This window comes from Trachemys scripta, chromosome 1, assembly GCF_013100865.1.
Source record: "Trachemys scripta elegans isolate TJP31775 chromosome 1, CAS_Tse_1.0, whole genome shotgun sequence".
NCBI classification, from domain to species: domain Eukaryota; kingdom Metazoa; phylum Chordata; order Testudines; family Emydidae; genus Trachemys; species Trachemys scripta.
In genome coordinates, this window is record NC_048298.1 from 26,265,922 (window position 1) to 26,285,990 (window position 20,069).

General features: G+C 46.7%; 1 protein-coding gene across 1 annotated transcript in view; it reads left to right on the forward strand.

Moving 5' to 3' along the window:
- Positions 1–20,069, forward strand: part of CDHR3 (cadherin related family member 3) — a 71,985-nt gene that overhangs the window by 36,730 nt on the left and 15,186 nt on the right. Inside the window, 6 exon segments of the mRNA XM_034771041.1 lie at positions 1,520–1,688; positions 4,299–4,398; positions 4,547–4,645; positions 8,701–8,927; positions 11,243–11,414; positions 14,021–14,265. Coding sequence (XP_034626932.1) covers positions 1,520–1,688; positions 4,299–4,398; positions 4,547–4,645; positions 8,701–8,927; positions 11,243–11,414; positions 14,021–14,265 — 1,012 coding nt within the window.

Here is a 20,069-nt window from a genome sequence, read left to right on the forward strand (position 1 = left end):
ATTTGTCTAACTTCAACTTCCAGCCATTGGATTGAAGGTCCTATTATCGAATATTTGTTTCCAATGTGGTTACTTACTTACCACGATCAAGTCATCCTTAACCTTCCCTTTGTTAAGCTAAATAGATGGAGCTCCTTGTATTTATCACTATAAGGCATGTTTTCTAATCCTTTTATCATTCACATGTCTTTTCTCTGCACCCTCCCCAATTTATCAACATCCTTCTTGAATTGTGGACACCAGAACTGGACACAGTGTTCAGTAGTGGTCATGCCAGTGCCAGATATAGAGGTTGACCTACTCCTGCTCAAGATTCCCCTGTTTGTGCATCCAAGGATCACATTAACTCTTTTAGCCATAGCATTACACTGGGGGCTCATGCTCAGTTATTATCCACCATAACCCCAAAGTCTTTTTCAAGGTCCCTGCTTCTCAGGATAGAGCCCCACATCCTGTAAATAAATCCCCATGCATCTATGTCTCAGACAAAACACAAGCTATTCCCATCTTGCCTGACATATACAAGGCTGCTCAAGGAGTATTGAGTGAAGTGACTGGAGCTGTCATGATTCCACCCCATCCCTGCAAGCAAATAAGGAAGTAGGGAGATGGAGGAGATACTGTGGGAAATAGAATTGCAGAAAGTTGTAAAATCATTGTGGATCAGGTTCTTGACATTGCATTATAATATGGGTATCCGAGCCTTTCATCAATAGACGATGGCATTGTCAAGATGACAATCACCACAACAGAACATCTGGAACTCACTCCAACTTTATGGTTGTCTACTATTCCATTCATGGAGGAAATGACTCTTCAGTTCTGCAAAACTGATGTGATGAATGAGAATTGCTTTGATTGAGGTATATCAGATTCAGCTGACAGATCATGGGTTACTGTAAATAGTTTAGTTGGAAATATATCACACGCTGTTCTAAGATAAAGAATAACAACTAATTTCAGTATTTGAAAGTAACCTTATGCCCTCATAGGCCCTGATCCAACAAAAGCACAAACATATACTTTAAGCATGCATGTAGTCTCATTGATTTTGGTCTCACAGCAACTTCAATGGGGCTACTCACATGAGTAAAATTAAGCATATACTTAAGTATTTTGTTCAGTGAAGAAAAACCAAGGCCAAGTATCAATTAAGGGGCAAATGAAGTAGCATATCTCAGCATGTAGAAAGAGTACTGAAACTCAGATTTTTAAAAGAGACTCATTTAAAATTAGAGGTGGATCAAACTAAGATCCTGATGCTAGTTTCAAAGTTAAGAGGTGTTCCAAGGATTTGGTTTGGATTCTGTCTAAGGGTTTTGGTTCAGCCCATTAGAGAGAGAAAGGGGTTAGCCACAAAATACAGATCAGATTTCAGCTCTGCTCTTAAAGTTTGGGGTGTTGGAATCTGGGATTTTCGTTTGAAAAGTATGTGGAAGTCAATATGCAGTACACTTCAAAAGCTGTTAAGAGGAATGTTGTAAAGAGGCATGATGGGAAACGTATTTCTTTTTGACAGACTTGAGGTATATGAAACAGCCACCACTGGGACACTTCTCCTTGACCTGCGAGATCACTGCCAGGATATAGATGTTGAACCACCAAATAATGAATTTAACTTCACTGGATTGTCTGGACTTGGAAGTAACAAATTTACACTGAATCCATCTGGCTTGGGAAGAATTGTGGTTAGTTAATTCTTTTGTTTTAGGAAGTCTCAATTAAGGTGGCAGTTTGTTAAATCTAATTAAGGTATCTTCCAATGCTCTACATTCATTATCCTTTCAGGAAAAATTGTTATTCACATTGGGCTAGGGTGAAACTGTTGATAAAATGCGTGCATGATTTTTTTTTTTTTGGTGAGAATGTTCTCTATGGAGTCTAGAGATCATGGTGCACAATTGCTCCTTATTCTAAAATCTGAAAGCATGGTTAAAACTGGGGGAAAAACCCAAAGCCATAGACTTGTTTGAAATCTCCTTTCTAAGGAGTGTGGGGGCACATAATGAATGTCAAGATAGTGTTTTGAAACTCATTCCTGTTTAACATTGATATGGAGGCATAACAGAAGCAACCAGGGGCAGGTCCCAGCAATTTAAACAGTGCCAGACTAATCCCAATTCACACAAGTGTTTCTAACATACTACATGAGATCTTGGTTATTCAGAAGAAAGATTGACATACCAGAGAAGCTCCAAACTCAAAACCACCTCCTGACTCCACTGGTAAGAACTGTAGAGCTACTCAAGGTGATCAGTTCATACAAATGCACCTTGAGAATTGCACTTGTTTATTTCACCTGACAGAACAATGGATTCCTCGTGCTGATATCAGATCTGCAGTTACAAGAACTCTATCTAGTTGCTTGGCACGTGTAATGTTGGTTGTTTTGTGGATAAAAACTGTGCAATACACCAACCAGCAAGCACCTAGATATACCATTCAAAAGAACATTGCAGAAGCATGATGGATGGTGATGTACCGCAAACTACTTCCTCATCAAGGATAAGAAACATTTGCATAACAACACAGGAATGTATAGTCCTAATCTCTTCTGCTCACACTGGCTGTATAATGTAACATGCTGGCTAAATGTGCCATTTCCCCTCCATTGGTTATTCCATAGAGGATAAGAACCTAGTACTGCTACCGGCTAAAGGAGTTACTATTTTAATTCAAATGGTAGAGAGTTGAGCTTTGGTGCTGACAACCCCAGTGAGGGTGCTACAAAGTATGGCACAATGCAAGAGGCTGGGTTTTAATTCCCCATTTGGGCAACCACTTTGTAACGACTCTCCCCTGGGATTATCATCAGTGACTGAACCTGAGACCTTTGGCATAGGCCTACACCCCATGATCTAGAGATTTAGAGAATAAGACTGAGAATATCTTATTGTCCTTATATAAATCGATGGTACGCCCACATCTTGAACACTGCGTCCAGATGTGGTCTCCTTATCTCAAAAAAGATATACTGGCACTAGAAAAGGTTCAGAGAAGGGCAACTAAAATGATTAGGGGTTTGGAACGGGTCCCATATGAGGAGAGATTAAAGAGGCTAGGACTCTTCAGCTTGGAAAAGAGGAGACTAAGTGGGGATATGATAGAGATATATAAAATCATGAGTGATGTGGAGAAAGTAGATAAGGAAAAGTTATTTACTTATTCCCATAATGCAAGAACTAGGGGTCACCAAATGAAATTAATAGGCAGCAGGTTTAAAACAAATACAAGGAAGTTCTTCTTCACGCAGCGCACAGTCAACTTGTGGAACTCCTTACCTGAGGAGGTTGTGAAGGCTAGGACTATAACAGCATTTAAAAGAGAACTGGATAAATTCATGGTGGTTAAGTCCATTAATGGCTATTAGCCAGGAGGGGTAAGGAATGGTGTCCCTAGCCTCTGTTTGTCAGAGGGTGGAGATGGATGGCAGGAGAGAGATCACTTGATCATTGCCTGTTAGGTTCACTCCCTCTGGGGCACCTGGCATTGGCCACTGTCGGTAGACAGGATACTGGGCTAGATGGACCTTTGGTCTGACCCGGTACGGCCGTTCTTATGTTATCTAAAGCAAGGGTTCTTAACCATTTTTTTTTATGAGACTCCCCCAACATGCTATAAAAACTCCATGGCCCACCAGTGCTACAGCAAGTGTTTTTCTGCATATCCAGTACTGTAGATTAAAAAACAGGGCTGGCATTAGGGGGTAGCAAGCAGGGCAATTGCCTGGGGCCCTGCAAAGCTAAGTTGCTTGGGCTTTGGCTTTCTGCCCTGGGTCCCAGTGAGTCTAATGATGGCCTTGCTCTCTGGTTTATTTTGGAGGACCTCCTGAAACCTGCTCATGGCCCCCCAGGGAGCCCCAGACCCCTGGTTGAGAACCTCTGATCTAAAGGATCAACATTATTTGTTGGTAGTAGTAGTAGTAGTAGTAGGTTCTTTTCCTCTTTATGGACCAACCATGAGATAAGGGACTTGTTACACTTAGCCAGCATATTACACACGCTTTGAACTCAAAGATAAAAAGATCAAGACTTTTGCTACATGTAACACAGGGCCCCTACAAGTTTAGCTAAAGGAGAATGAATCTTCTTGGCTGTAATGGAGTTAGGAATTACAGCTAGACACCAGAGAGTGTATTCAGTCCTGTAATTTATTAATTGCTTGTATAATTCAAAGAGGGCAGTGGTATATGTATCTAGCCAGCACATTGACAGAACACTGGAAATCATCATTTGCTTGGTGTGTGTTGTGACTTTATGTAACAAGGTATAAATACAGTTTTCTCTTTTTAAATCTAGTTGATTGGAGATCTGGATTTCGAAAATCCAGATAATCTAGCAGTTGAGGAATATACTTTGACAGCTGTGGTGCAAGATATTGCCCAGCCTTACTATACTAGCAAGTATCCCTTTTATTCTTCTTTGAGATTTTTTTTCCTCTGCTGTTACTGCATAGCAGGAGGAATGTTATTCAAAATACGTTTATGTTCAACACATGTTTTCATAGCCATACTTAACCATTAGTTAATCTTCCATTATGTTTCCAGATAATATCTACATTTACATCAAAATAACTCCAATGAATGAGTTCTTCCCAGTCTTCAATAGCCCATCATATGTATTCAATGTTTCAGAAATTACTCAAGGTACAGTAAGTAAAGCTATCCTATAGATGTAAGGTTGTTACAGTGTAAAATAATTATCCTGGAGCACAAATATATTAGTTTGTATTACAATAGTGCCTCAAAGCCCCAGCCAAGAGCAGGGCCCCACCAAACCTCATAGTACAGAGTTTACAATGTAAATAGACAAAACCGTCAAAGGGTGGGAGAAAGGAAGTATTATTATGCCCCCTTTTACAAATGGGGGAGAGAGATTAAGTGATTTGCCAAAGGTTACATAGCAATTCTGTGGTAGAACCAAGAACTGAACACACATTTCTTGGGCGAGATCCTCACTCCCATGCTGGCCACTTTACACTATGTAAAAGAGCATAAATGGGTCCAAAAAGCCTTGGTTCAGCTGAGGGACGATTCCCCTGTCTCTGGCACTGTGAATGATAGTCATAAAGCTGCCTTCTGAGGATCCCTTGAAGCCTCTGTTGTAGTGGGTGGGGTGTCATCATGCCCCTGAATCCCAGGGCAATGCTTTAAGCACAAGACCATCCACTCCCGCCTAGCAGAGTAGTATATACAAGGAAACAGAGTTAGACTTGCACTCACTTGGGGATGGGGGAAAAACACATTTGTTGTGAGGAACCTGCTTTTGCAATAGCAAAAATTTGCAGTTAAAACAATTTTGCAAAAAACTTTCAAGCATGAGTTTTTCCACTCATGCTATCTGAGAATTTTTTGCGCATCGTCTACATGACCTGCCTCAGCCTCCCTGAGACCTCCCACTACCTTTTCCACTTCTCCCTGCTCCACGGACCTTCCAGCTTCTCTGCTCTACCAGCACCTTTTCTTCTGCAGTTATTCCTAAGCAACTTCTCTGCAGTGTTAGCAGTGTTTTCTTCCTCTGTGTAGAGGGCCTGCCAACTGTGTGTTTACAATGTCCCTTACCTGCAGCTGCATTTAACTCTGGCTTTTTAAATCTTTTTACTTGGAGTGTACAGTAATTGAGAGGAGCAGACAGAGTTTCATCAGGAATTTGGGGGATTTTTTGGAGGGAGGGGGATAAAAGATGGAAATTACAGCTGTTTGCAGGCATTTTCACTGGGTTTAAAGGGCCAGGTTTTTTGTAGCTTGTATAGCATAGCCAATTTTCTTTGGCTGTGGAACTTTTCTATTATAACATGTTATTAAACTAAGCTTAAATTGGAGGCAGCAAAAATTTAAAAGTGAAAAAACTCACCCCCAAATATAAGCTATAGTCTTTATTAAAATCTACTCCTCCATCACACACTGTAGTAGTTCCCTTCCTCCCCACCACCATATTTCATTTTAAAAAATGACCCACATATTGGGACTGTGAAACCTGATATTTTTTCTAACAGCATTGAGACACACATTACCCAGAAGGGGAACTCACCACCAGTGTGCCCCCTCATAGCTGAGCTTGTACAGCAGGGTCTTCTCTGCTGGTGCCCCTACTGACAGCTGCTCCAGGCTGGGAAGGAGTTGATGAGAGCCTGTTGGCTCCGTCAGCCCTGTGCTGTTACACCTGTGAGTGGTGCCAAGCCTGGAGGCAGGATTTAAAAGAGGAAAGAGTCTAACTCACTAGTGGCTGACCAGAAGGAGATGTGGACCTCTCAAGGAAGGCCTGGTCTACTTCTCATGACTCAGATCAGTTATAGGGAACAAAGCAAATTGAAAGGTCCCTACCTACCCCGGGAGGCTCTGGATAGGCCCTGAGTCCCAGCCCAGACTTCCTCCAGGTAGCTTCTAGGTTTCCTTTAGCCTCAGCCAGGCCTTCCTTCAAAGGCCTAGCACAAGAGATCCACCCGTCCTGGTCAGCCACTACTGAGCTGGGCTTTTCCTCTTTGACTCCTCCCTTCAGGCTTGCCACCTTTGGCAGGTTTTAAAGGGTGGGGCTGACTGAGCTCACAGGCTGTCATTAACCTCTTCCCAGCCAGGGTGGTATTTGTATACCCTATGACAACGTGTCATATCAGCTCAAGATGGCCACAACTGCAAGCAGACAAAAGACAATGCACAGAACCATCACTTGAAAAAAGTATGGCAGGCCTACAGCAAAATTGCAAGAAAAGACTGGGCCTGCAATACCTACCAAATCCTGGTCTGTGTTCACGGTGGGAACATGTTGAGGCTGCTTCTGAAACTCTACAAGCTTTGTGTGGTTTGAAAGAGCCTGTTTGAGCTCAGCGATGCTCAAACAGGCTTTTCAAGCAAAAATGCAAAACAAAGGCTGGTGTAATGGTAAGGCACTACGCTGGGACTCAGGAGATGTGGGTTCAAGTTCTGTCTCCTCAGAAGAGAGTTTTCTGGCGGCTTGGCTGGCTAGTATTCCCTGGCAGTGTGGCTTCTGTAATTTTCACTCCACGCATCTGAAGAAGTGGGTTTTTTTACCCACGAAAACTTATGCCCATATAAATCTGTTAGTCCTTAAGGTGCCACCAGACTCCTCATTGTTTTTGTGGATATAGACTAACACGGCTACCCCTCTAATGCAGGAGCTAAAATGTCAAGTTGCTGATGGGAATCAAGGAGAGCAGAGACTTAGCCCTGGTCTACACTGGGGGGGAGGGAATCGATCTAAGTTACACAACTTCATCTGCGTGAATAACATAGTTGAAGTCGACATACTTAGATCGACTTACCGTGGTGTCTTCACTGTGGTGAGTCAACTGCTGCCGCTCCCCCATCGACTCTGCCTGCACCTCTCGCGGTGCTGGAGTACAGGAGTCGACGGGAGAGGGCTCGGGGTTCAATTTATCATGTCTAGACTAGACGTGATAAATCAATCCCTGCTGGATCGATCGCTGCCCGCCGATCCGGCGGGTAGTGTAGACATACCCGTAGTGTGGAGGCACAGGTCCCCATGTAGAGGGTCAGGGCCCTGATCTTCAGCTGTTCCCCCTAGATTCATGCAGCTATCAGGAATGCTTTGGTTTTGAGAGACCTGTTAGTTCCATGGTGTAGGGGTGAGGCTAGGCATCAGACGCTGCCTCTCTGTAGGCACAATATGGGGAACCTCATGGAGTTTACTGTCTTGCATGTACTTCCCTCCTCCCACCTGTGTGATTCAGACCTTTGTAATGTAATCATTTAAATAAATCTCTGAAACACATGTGTGACTATAAACCTCTGTGTCCTTCACAGAGCTTTGCTGGATTCTGAAAAATGCTTATACGAGTTAAACAAGTGTTAGTGTAAACCTTTAAATACTGTTGCTTTAAAAACCCTTTGCAAAACAGCACACATTTTTGGAGAAAATACAGATGTGGGCTCTAACGGGATTCTGGGGAAGGGGTAGTGCCAGCAGAAAGCATGCTGGCTGTCACACCAACTAGGAGCTAGCAATCTGCAGCAGGGCTGGAATTCACAGAGCCAGGAGGAGAACTAAATGAAATGCTGATGGCCTCAGTGACAACAGCTCCCCAACCTCCCCTTCCTGCTTCACTTTTGGCATTTAGCCCATATTTCATATGAAGCTGGTTATTTAAATATACATTTAGGGTGAAATTAACTCCCTGCACAGAACTCACTCTTGCATCACATATGAAAAATCATATATATGGGGAAACTGACAGCCAAAATATAGGAAACTTTTGTATTTCTTCCCCCTCTTTCTTTCTTTCTTTCTTTCTTTCTTTCTTTCTTTCTTTCTTTCTTTCTTTTGGTTAAAAAAAAAGAAATAAAACAAATATTGAGGGCTTGTTGATACTGAGAAGTTAATTCAGATTAAGGTAGCATGTGAACTTCAAGCACGGCATCTATTCCTGATTAAGTCCTGGTGTGGACACATTAATTCCAGAATAAGAATACCTTTGGGAATGGATTACGCTAATTTGGCATAAGGGACTATTATTCTGGAATAAGAACATCCATACCAAGAGTTAATCCAGAATGACTATTCTGGAATAATTACTTGTGTAGACAAGTCCTAAATTAGAGTTACATCAAAATCTGCATATGTCATTTGAACTAAGAAAGTCACTTAGGAGGAGTCTGATAGTCTTTACATTTCATTTGGTGTGTAATTTTTTTAAATGTTAAGATAAGATGACTCTTCTTTTCAGCTGGATCCAGCATTGGAAAAGTGAGTGCAACAGACAAGGATTTACCATTTACTGGAATCACATATTCCATTGTAGCTGGAGGAGGTACCCTTTCTTACACACAAATATTTTGGATTGACCCAAATGAAGGAAATCTGAAGATTATAGCAACATTAGACTATGAAGCAACGCAGAGGTACATTCTCACAGTGCAAGCTTCTGACACAGAGAATCTTGCTACAGTGTCCGTGAGTAACTATATCACTTCTGCAAATGTCTCCCCTACCTGAGTTAAAATTTAGCCTATGTCCATGGTCATCCCAAGACCTATGTACCACTCAACTCCCAATGAAGTGATATCGAGGCTGTGGGCTGGCTCTCTACACAGGGCTGAATTTCACACAAAGGGAGGATACAGTGGGAGGGAGCAGGGCGTCCTGCCGTTTAAAAAAAAATGCAGTGTTTTTATTTGTTGTTTTTTCCTTTCAACACTATCTTTTATCTGCCTGTTATTCATTCTTGATATTTCTGGTGGGCAGTAAGAGAGCTTTCTGTGTATCCACAAAGGCCGTAAAGAGCATTTCTACACTTACAGCAGCATGTTGAGCACAGATACTGCACGCCCAGCTAGCACGGGTATAAAGAGCTGTGTGGACAGTGAGGCACAGCTTAACTGAGTGGAGTAGAGTGCCCGGCACTTCTGAAATCTAGGGTAGATACACCCTACATGGCTATCTACATGTCCAAGCAATGCCTCCCATGTCTACATGGCTATTTTTAGCAGCATAGTCTCCATCTCCCCACCACAGTGAAAGGCTGGCAGCAGTGGGGAAAGGCTCCAGCAATTTCCTGCTGCCCGAGCCTCTCTCTGCTGCCTCCCATCTTCCAGAGCCTTTCCTGGATGCAATGAAAGACTCTGGCAGTGGGGAGCTGCTGGAGCCTTTCACTGCCACATGTAGCTACACAGCACAGTGACAAGTATGGATGCAGCCTGCCTTTCACTGTGGTGTATACCTACATGTGTAGTACCTGTACTGTACACGCCGCCGTAAGTGTAGACGTAAGCTCACATTCACTCCTTATATGTTTTAGAAAACACCAAACTTCTGTGCATATAAACTGTTTCCTTCAGTGGTTAACATCTCTCTTTACCCCATTTTTGCATTACATTTGATTTTGCTATTAAAAAAAATTGTATTATCTCCAAGATTTTAGGCCCAATTTTCCATTAACTGCTTGGTGAAGGAACAAGGGGGGTTGGGGGGAGAATGCTTACCCTCTCACTGCCCCTCATCTCCACATGGGGAAGGGTTGATCTACATGAGGAGGGCTCCCTTCGTGCATGGAACAGTCATAGTATCATAGAATATCAGGGTTGGAAGAGACCTCAGGAGGTCATCTAGTCCAACCCCCTGCTCGAAGCAGGGCCAACCCCAACTAAATCATCCCAGCCAGGGCTTTGTCAAACCTGACCTTAAAAACCTCAGTCCCTGAATTATTATTAAATGTCGGGAAGCTTAATTAATATTTGTGAAGCACTTTCAGAACCCTGAATGGCTAGATCAGAGGTGGGCAAACTATGGCCCTGCGGGCCACAACGGCCTGCGGGACCCTTCTGCCCGGCCCCTGAGCTCCTGGCCTGGGAGGCTAGCCCCTGGCCCCTCTCCTGCTGTTCCCCCTCTCCCGCAGCCTCAGCTCGCCCCGTCGCCAGTGCAATGCTCTGGGTGGCGGGGCTGTGAGCTTTTGGGGCAGCGCAGCTGCCGAGCCCGGCCTGACCTGTTGCTCTGTGCTGCGTGGTGGCGACGGCGTGGCTGGCTCCAGCCGAGCAGCGCAGCTGTAGGGCCGCCAGCCACCAGTGCTCCAGGCAGCGCGGTAAGGGGGCAGGGAGAGGGGGGAGGGAGGTTGGATAGAGGGCAGGGGAGTTCGGGGGGGTGGGCAGGGGTCAGGGCGGTCAGAGGGCAGGGAACAGGGGGGTTGAATGGGGGCAGGGGTTCTGGGGGGACAGTCAGGAATGAGAGGAGGGGTTGGATGGGGCAGCAGGGGGCAGTCAGGGGTGGGGGTTCCAGGGGCAGTCAGGGGACAGGGAGTGGGGGTGGATGGGGCAGGAGTCCCGGGGGGGAGGGGCTAATGAGGGGACCGGGCCATGACCCCGTCCCCAATCGGCCCTCCATACAATTTCCGAAACCTGATGCGGCCCTCAGACCAAAAAGTTTGCCCGCCCCGGGTAGATCTAATAAGTGTAAAGTATTATTTTCCATTCTGACTATGACATACTTTAGGCAATTAAAAAAAATCAAAAGTCCCACATAAAAGAAAGTGCAGTGTTAGAATATAATTTGCCTTAAGGAATCGGAGTTCTAAAGGGACGTCAGTCACAACGTGAGTTCATGATCTCTTGAACTTTAACATGTCCAAGGCAAAAACTAAATTAATGGACCTTCCCTGCCACTCTTGTTTAACTACTGTCAATAAAAAGAAAGAAGAACAAATCCTACTAGCTGCTAGAGCTGGCAGTATTCTGGCACAGCATAGAATCTCACCTGATCAGCTGGCTCTCTTTCAGGTAACCATCAATGTTCTTGAAGTAAATGATGAAAAACCAGTTTGTTCAGCCAATACCTATTCACTGGCAATCCCGGTAGACCTAGCTGTTGGGACCAACATTGAGGGTTTCAGGATAGAGTGTGTTGATCGTGATTCTAGTCCCAGATCTTTCCGGTACTTCATTAATTCAGGTACTGCATTTGTTTGACTCTTGAATGTCATTGTTGCATGCCTGATGCACGAGGAAAATGCTTGGATATAGACAGTCCATTTGATTTTGTGAACAAAAAAGTCTAGTACATGTTACATGCTAATACTGATATTGGCTAGGGTTTAGTACCATGGTGATTGACAGGCACTTTAGAAATAACAAAGATTAGCTAGCTAGAGCTTCCATTTAAATTAATGGCAAAACTCACATTTACTCACTGGAGCCAGCCAGACTGCTACTCCTCTTGTACACAGGGACAAATTGTACTTTCAGTTATAACAGGGTAAACTTGAATAACCCCATTGGACTTAATGGAGTTCCAGTATTTCAGATTTCTGTCAGTGTAACAGAGTGGAATTTGGGGCACTGTTCAAAACTACTCTACAAAACTTGTGTCCTACCTTCATGCTGTACTCATTAAAATCCCTTTGTAAGAACATGTGCTGGGACACAAAAATCAATTATAAGCCAGGTGCTGAGACATTTGGTGTTGCCTCATTTCACAAAAAGGGAGCCATTTTAATTTAGGAAAAACTTCTCCTTTTGAGGCAGAGAATGGGGTAATGATTGAACAGGTGATTCAGACAAATATCTTAAGCAGAGAGGGTGAGAGCCTCACCCCCACTCCAGCCCCTTTATGCAACATAAAAGGCTCAGAGTAGCATAGAGGGCCTCTAAAAGCCCTGGTCCTGGCCATGGGAGGAGTGTCCTGGTGCAGGCACTGAGGAAAAACAGTAAGGCTATCTTCTGAGGACCCCTTTGCAAAGCCTTGTATAGGGGACATGCAGGGGGTGAAGCTGGGAGTGAAAGAGGCATGTCAATTGGTGGGTCTGCACAGATACAAGGCAGTGGTGAGACCCATAGTGCAGCCATAGGGATGCTGTTTAAGGCCTAGGCTACACTAGAAAAGTAGATCCGCAGAAAAATCCATACCCCTGAGTGGCGGAGTTAAGATGCCCTAAGTCCCCATGTAGACAGCGCTAGGTCAGTGGAAGAATTCCACCTCTCGGGAGGTGGATTGGCTACGCTGATGGAAGAATCCCTTCCATTGGCATAGGTAGTGTCTATCCTGATGCGCTACAGCGGTGCTGCTGTAGTGTTTCAAGTGTAGACAAGCCCTAAATTAAGCCGGTGAGCCAGAACAGCCCAGGATTGGGAGGGCACAAAAAGATGTCTTAAAGCCACCTTAACCCTCACCCGAGGCTGTGAGTTCCGTGCTGTGTCTATTGGAGGTGTAGCACAGAATCTTATACAGAGTTGTTAAGACCAACTCATTCAGATGCTGTGAGGATCTCTTGCGATAGCCCTTAGCATAGAATCATAGTAGATTAGGGTTGGAAGAGACCTCAAGAGGTCATCTAGTCCAATCCCCTGCTCAAAGCAGGACCAACCCCAACTAAATCATCCCAGCCAGGGCTTTGTCAAGCCAGGCCTTAAAAACCTCTAAGGAAGGAGATTACACCACCTCCCTAGGTAACCCATTCCAGTGCTTCACCACCCTCCTAGTGAAATAGTTTTTCCTAATATCCAACCTAAACTGCCCCCACTGCAACTTGAGACCATTGCTCCTTTTTTGGTCATATGCCACCATTGAAAACAGCCGAGCTCTGTCCTCTTTGGAACCTCCCTTCAGGTAGTTGAAGGCTGCTATCAAATCCCCCCGCTTCCCCACTCTTCTCTTCTACAGACTAAATAAGCCCAGTTCCCTCAGCCTCTCCTCGTAAGTCATGTGCCCAACCCCCCTAATCATTTTAGTTGACCTCCGCTGGACTTTCTCCAATTGATCCACATCCTTTCTGTAGTGGGGGCCCCAAAACTGGACACAATACTCCAGATGTGGCCTCCCCAGTGCTGAATAGAGGGGAATAATCACTTCCCTCGATCTGCTGGCAATCCCCCTACTAATGCAGCCCAATATGCCATTATCCTTCTTGGCTATTAGGGCACACTGTTGACTCATATCCAGCTTCTCATCCACTGTAATCCCCAGGTCCTTTTCTGCAGAACTGCCACTTAGCCAGTCAGTCCCCAGCCTGTAGCAGTGCATGAGATTCTTCCATCCTAAGTGCAGGACTCTGCACTTGTCCTTGTTGAACTTCATCAGATTTCTTTTGGCCCAATCCTCCAATTTGTCTAGGTCATTCTGGACCCTATCCCTACCCTCCAACATATCTACCTCTCCCCTAGCTTAGTGTCATCTGCGAACTTGCTGAGGATAGAATCCATCCCATCATCCAGATCATTAATGAAGATGTTGAACATTAAACCTTGCGCAAAAGTCTGTTCTCAGATGTATGTCTCACTAAAGGTGCTTATTTCCTACCTTTAGCACTTCAGTTATGGTATTATTTTCTATAGTAGTCCTGGTAATCAACTTCTAGTAACTGGAGCCATTTCATAGAACGGACCAATGCTAATTCTGCTAGAGCACATCATCCCTTTCAGTGGTTTCTGAAGGCAGTGCTGTACAGCCAAATGATTGCATAATTGATTAGTACCAAATTGTAGATAGAAGTGAAATCAGTGGCCCTTTTCATAATGTTTTGTGCATCTGTTTTATGTTGATTTGTTTGCTTCTACTTCTAGGTAATGTGAATAATCATTTCACTTTTTCACCAAGTGCTGGCTCCAACATCTCTCAGTTGATTCTTGCATCTAGATTTGACTATGACAGTGGTTTGGATACAATCTGGGACTACAGACTGCATGTCTACATAACAGATGACAATTTGCTGTCAAGTTCGAACAGAGCTACAGCCCTCATTGAAACTGGGACAGTGACATTAAGCATCAAAGTTATCCCAAAGCCGACTACTACCACCACTACTACAGTAAGTTCACTGAAATTCTGAATTTTCAACTTAATTCTGTGGCTGATGCATGGGCGGGTCTGTGTGGGACAATTAAAACAACTGAGGGTAAGTGCACTCAAAAGAACACAAGAATTACTGTGGGCCTAATCCTGGGCAAGCGTAAGCATCTTCCACTTAAAGTGAAGTCAGTGAGAGACAGGGAGCTCAGTGTCTTGCAGGATTGGACCCGTATACAAACCCATAATGTTTATTTTTTTATTTCACTTTCTACAACAAAAAAGGCACCTATCCAAAGGTCCAGGTACCCTGCCATCACCTAAGATCACAGCCAATACAAGAAAGCATCCCAAACAGCCTAGCCCCTTGTCAAAATATCAATCCATAATAAAATTAAAAATACCCCATTCTGCAACATACTCTACACCAGTAGTTCTCAAACTAGGGCCACCGCTTGTTCAGGTGGGCCGGGCTGGTTTGTTTACCTGCCGTGTCCGCAGGTTTGGCTGATCGCAGCTCCCACTGGCCGTGGTTCGCCGCTCCAGGCCAATGTGGGCTGCGGGAAGCAGCAGCCAGTACCTCTCTCAGCCCGCACCACTTCGTGCAGCTCCCATTGGCCTAGAGCGGTGAACAGGGCCGGCTTTAGGCCGATTCAGCCGATTCGGCTGAATTGGGCCCCGCGCTAAGAGGGCCCCGCACCACAGCTCTCCACCCCGCCCTCAGCTCACTTTCCCCTCCTTCCCTCCCCTGAACGCTCTGCCCCCTGCTCCTCCCCCTCCCCTGCTTCCCGTGAATCAGAGGTTCGCGGGAAGTCTGAAAAGAAGCAGGGGCGGGCAGGCAGCACCAGGTAAGCTGGGGTGGCAGGGGGCGCGAGAAGGGCTCCGGAGAGGCGCGGCCCAGTCCGGCCCCGGTTCTGGCCGAGCACGCAGGCCCCAGTGGCTCTGGCCCGGCTTGGCTCCAGCCCAGCCCCTGTGGTGCGGCTCGGGTCCGGCCCGGCCCGGCCCCCGCGGCGTGGCTCGGGTCCGGCTTGGCTCCAGCCCGGCCCTCGCGGCACGGCGCGGCTCCGGCACGGCCCCCGCGGCGTGGCGCGGCATGGCGCGGCTCGGCTCCAGGCCGGACCCAAGCCCAGCAACCCCGGCCGGAGCGCGGCTCAATTCTGGGGGCGGGGCTTGCAGCGAGCCCCGCCCCCAGGAATCGGGCCCCGCTCTTGCTAAAGCCGGCCCTGGCGGTGAACCGCGGCCAGTGGGAGCTGCGATCGGCCGAACCTGTGGACATGGCAGGTAAACAAACTGGCCCAGCCTGCCAGGGGCTTTCCCTGAACAAGCGGCGTCCCTATTTTGAGAACCACTGCGCTACACCCCATCCCCTCTAACTCCCACTCTCCCTGCAAGCCTGAAAAAACAGATGGGCTCTGCTTGAGCTGTGGAGCCTATCATGTGGAGTCTGTCACAGAGTCTCATGTGGAGAGCATACAATTGAGAAGTTATAGACTTTGGCAGCTGCATTGATAAGGAGAGAGCAGGAGTTAGCCTTTGCCTGAGATATTAACATTTCTTCACGCATTTCTCAGAGACTGGTTTTTGGTTCCTAGCTAAACACTGCTTTGGCTGACTCACACATCTGTATATTTCTCTAATGACGGAATACAAATTAATCTGTGTGTGTGTGAAGATTAAAAAAAAAAGGCAGCACAAAACTAGCTTTCAACCAGCCAGAAGGATATTTCTCCATCACTTGGATCACCCAAATATTATGGTGACTGTCTGTGGCAAAAAATCAAGCTGTTCTATACACATCTAGCATATCTCACTCACCCTCATCCAATGTTTTCGTGGGTTTCAAACACACAAAGTTGCAAAGAAATGTTAAGTGTGGGATGGAGTCTTTGATCAATGCCCTACATATGCAGTGGGAGTTTAGTCACTGGGCCCACGGGGTCCGGGCCAATTGGGGGCCCCTGGCTTCTGCCATCTGGTGGGTGAGGCGGAGAAGCCCCCTCCCCCAGCATCCCCGACCCATCCCTGGCAGAATCTGCAGGATGGGGAAGCCCACCCCCAGGTCCTCAGACTGTATCCCCGGTAGAAGCTGCGGGATGGGAGAAAACCCTGCAGTGCCTCACCCCCACCCCGGCAGAAGCCGGGGACAGGGGAAGCCCCCTCAGTACCCTGACCCCATCTCTGGAAGAAGCTGCAGGATGGCAGGGGGATCCCCCGTGCCCAACCCCGCTCTCCAGCAGAAACGCTGGGCGGGAGAAGCCACAGCACCCTGACCCTATTCCCCCCAGAAGTGCAGGAGGTGGCAGGGGAAGCCCCAGCACCCGGACCCCCACTGTGGCCCTGGAACTGGAGGAGCTCTCCGCTGGAGCCTGGGGCCATGTCATGGGGACAGAGCTTCTCCGGGCTTGGGGCCACCATGGGGGCAGGGCAGAAAAGGGTTGTGGGGCTGGTGGAATGGGAGGGGACCCTGGGTAGAACAGGGGTGTGGTCCTGGGGAAGGGGCAGAAAAGGGTGGGGCTATGGGCTGGGCCACAGGCAGAAGAGGTGCGGAGGAGCCTCCCCACTTGCTCTGGCCCAGGGACCTGGGAAACCTTATTCTGCCTTTGTATATATGGGAAGTTCCATAGCCGAGCCACCTCAGGAAGAACTGTGGTTCAGAGTCACAATTCTTTCCCTGTCTCCATCACTTCTCTCAGAGGGAGGTAATTTGTGCCAGCACTTTACCAGATGCAGATTGCTTCTGTTATCCTGCACCATGTCAGCTCTACTGGTTGGTGTTTTAAAAAAGAGGGGTGTGCAGCCACGGGTCTGCCCCATTCTTCACTCCTCTCTGCCCCCCTGCTTGGTAGTATCAGCCCCTGCTCTCCCCAGCGCACCTGAGCCAAGATGTGGGGAAGTTGCAGAGGGTGGACAAGGGAGTGGAATCTTACATACTGTGCCCTAAGTAAACCCACAGATGAGCCAAGTAGAGACAGGCCTGGATCAGAAACCTAGAATCTCACACGTGGAGTGTTTGAAATCACAGGAGCTTTGCTTTGAAAATGCCTGGATCCAAACTTCCTAACTGACTCCTATCTCTGTTAATATACAAAAATACCCTGTAGTGAAAGTTAAGATTGCCACTCAAACACCAATCCATAGAAATCAGATGTTAAATTGCCTACTGGTACTTACTCTCTACCCCTTCTCCCACAGCCACACACTTTACCATTACCACAAACTACCATGCACCACAGATCACATATCACAACCTCAATTCTGCTTCCCTCATGCTACCGGCCTCCCAGCACCAGGATACCCCTGCATCTTCTCTCCCGCACTCCTCTTTCACTCAGTACTGCCAGCCTTCAGAGATCAAAAATCATGAGTCAGACCCCGCACATTATGAGATTTTAAAAAAGCAACAAATCAAGCTTTTCAGTCTGTCTTTTGACTTTGTAACACCCCTCTATTTCTCTGCCAATGGGTGTGTGATAATTTCAGGTGGAAAAGTCAACCTTTAATGCACACCTCTCCCTGGCTGCTCAAATGGAGACTCCACTTATCCTCTCCTCTCTCCTACGATTGACCAACTGTCATCCATTCCCTAGTACTGTCTTGACTTTCTCCCCTCCTAGTTTACCTCCATTGACAAAAGAAAGACTGGAAGGTAGTAGTTGGAGAACTACTGATCTAATTAATACATCATCATTCACACTCATACCTAGAACTTGTATTTCTTTTAGGGTTGATGGGTTAGCTACACATATTAAAGAATTTTGATATGTTTAATCATTCATATATGGGATAGTGCCTCTGCTGATCCTCACAGCCTGTCTCCTGTCCAGCCCCCTGAACCATGCAGTAGAAGCCATTTTGCCCGTGGGTGTTGCTTCAATCTAACTGAAAACAGTGGAATGTTGCAGCCAACTTTATTAAGGGCAGCCTCACTTTCACATACAGATAGACTGTATGAAAATGGTGGCCATCTTGCTGGTTTCAGTCCCATTGACAGTAATAGGAGATGGTGACTGTGTTGAATAAGGGAAAATTCATGAGTTGGTGCCTTTCATCATGTTTTCATGAGACAGGCAAAAAACCCGACTCCAAAAATCACTCGAGTCACAACAAATATCACGAGAGTTGCACTACCTCACCTGCTTCCAACACTATTAGTTGTGTCCATTTGGGGTAATAGTTTGGTAGTTTGGTGGTAAATTGGATGGCCCTGCTGTGGCTCAGCTGTACTCGGAGGCTGCCTGGAGATTGGGCAGCTGCAGCTGCAAATCCTCATTCCCAATAGGTATCCTAGGAAGATGATCGTCCTAAATGAGGGCAGCCTATGGTCTCAGTCCCATCAAGAATAGTGGGAAATGGTGGCCATTTTGAAAGAGGGCAATTGTTGGTGAGTTTCTTTGAAGATTTTATGTGCCCAACCCTGCTGGCTAATAAGCTTTATGATGAAGAATAATGGAAAAAGATTACCAATAACTACACATTGTACCAGATCTACTCAAGAATCATGTATCTGCCAGTTTTTGTGTGGATACTCAACGTTATTTTAAAGATATCAGTCAACAAGGAATAGCTAGAAACCCTGATGAATTTAGTGCAGAGACCAATTAAAAAATTAATTAAAACTATATAGGAAACTCAAAGGCAATAAAAATGAATAGTGCAAAATTTCACACGGAAAGGACACTGCAGTAGAGAAAAAACAATGTTTCTGAATACCTTTCATTTTGTGGGGACCTCAGATATATCTCGCAACTTTGTGGTTTAGGCTTTTTTCTAGAGACAAGGAATGTCACATGAGAATTAGGGGTGTCACTTATTTTTATGTAATGTTACCGATTCCTCTAGGATCAACACATTTTTAGAAAGGGAATTGTGTTACTACTACATTGGCATTGAACTGCATACAATGATAGTGCTTTAAAACTTTCCAGTTTTGCCTTAGATAACTAGAAACTATTACCGCAACACTGAACAGTATTTCCTGTACTTCCATATTTAAAGATAGTGAGGTAGAATCTTCTAGTTGTCTAAGGGTATATCTTCACTGCAATTGGGAGACGTGATTGCAGCTTGGGTAAACATACCTGAGCTACCTTTGATCTAGCTAGATCAAACCTAGTTCAAGTACAGGGCCGGCTCTAGGCACCAGCAAACCAAGCATGTGCTTGGGCCGGCACATTTTCAGCGGCGGCATTCCGACCATCTTTTTTTTTTTGTTGCTTTGGGCAGCAAAAGCCTAGAGCCGGCCCTGGCAGCAGCAGCACATCGTGCACGGGGGGTGCCCTGGGGCCACTGCAGTTCATGCCACGAGGGAGCAGCGCCCGCACCTTGTGGCTGGGCCGGGCAGGCTCTGAGCGCGGGACACTCGGGCTTGGGGCCGCCCCGCAGGGCACACAGAGCCGCCTGCAGGTGCGGCAGGGCGGCCACCCCCCAGCACCGCAGCTGGGGCTGGGCGAAGTGGCCTGAGCCACCCAGGGACTGCGGCAGGGCGGCCAGAAACAGCAGCAGCAGGGTCATAGAGGGCGGGGCGCTGCCATGTGGGACCCGCATCCCGCTCTCCGGGGCTCTGCTCCCTCTGGGGCTACTCTGCCCCGGCTCCTCAGCCACCTGCTGGGGCAGTCCGCCAGCTCTGCCCTCCCGGCTCCCAGCTGGTCCTGGAGGCGGGAGCCCTGGCTGGAGGAACCCTGGGCTGAGGCGTGGCCTGGGAGCCCCGCTGCTTACCCTGACCGTGCCAGCGCCGGACCGGCTGGAGGCAAGGAGGGAGTGGGTGGAGTCAGCACTGGTGGGGGGGAGCCCAGGGCTGGGGTGGCAGGGGGTGGGGGGGTGAAGTGG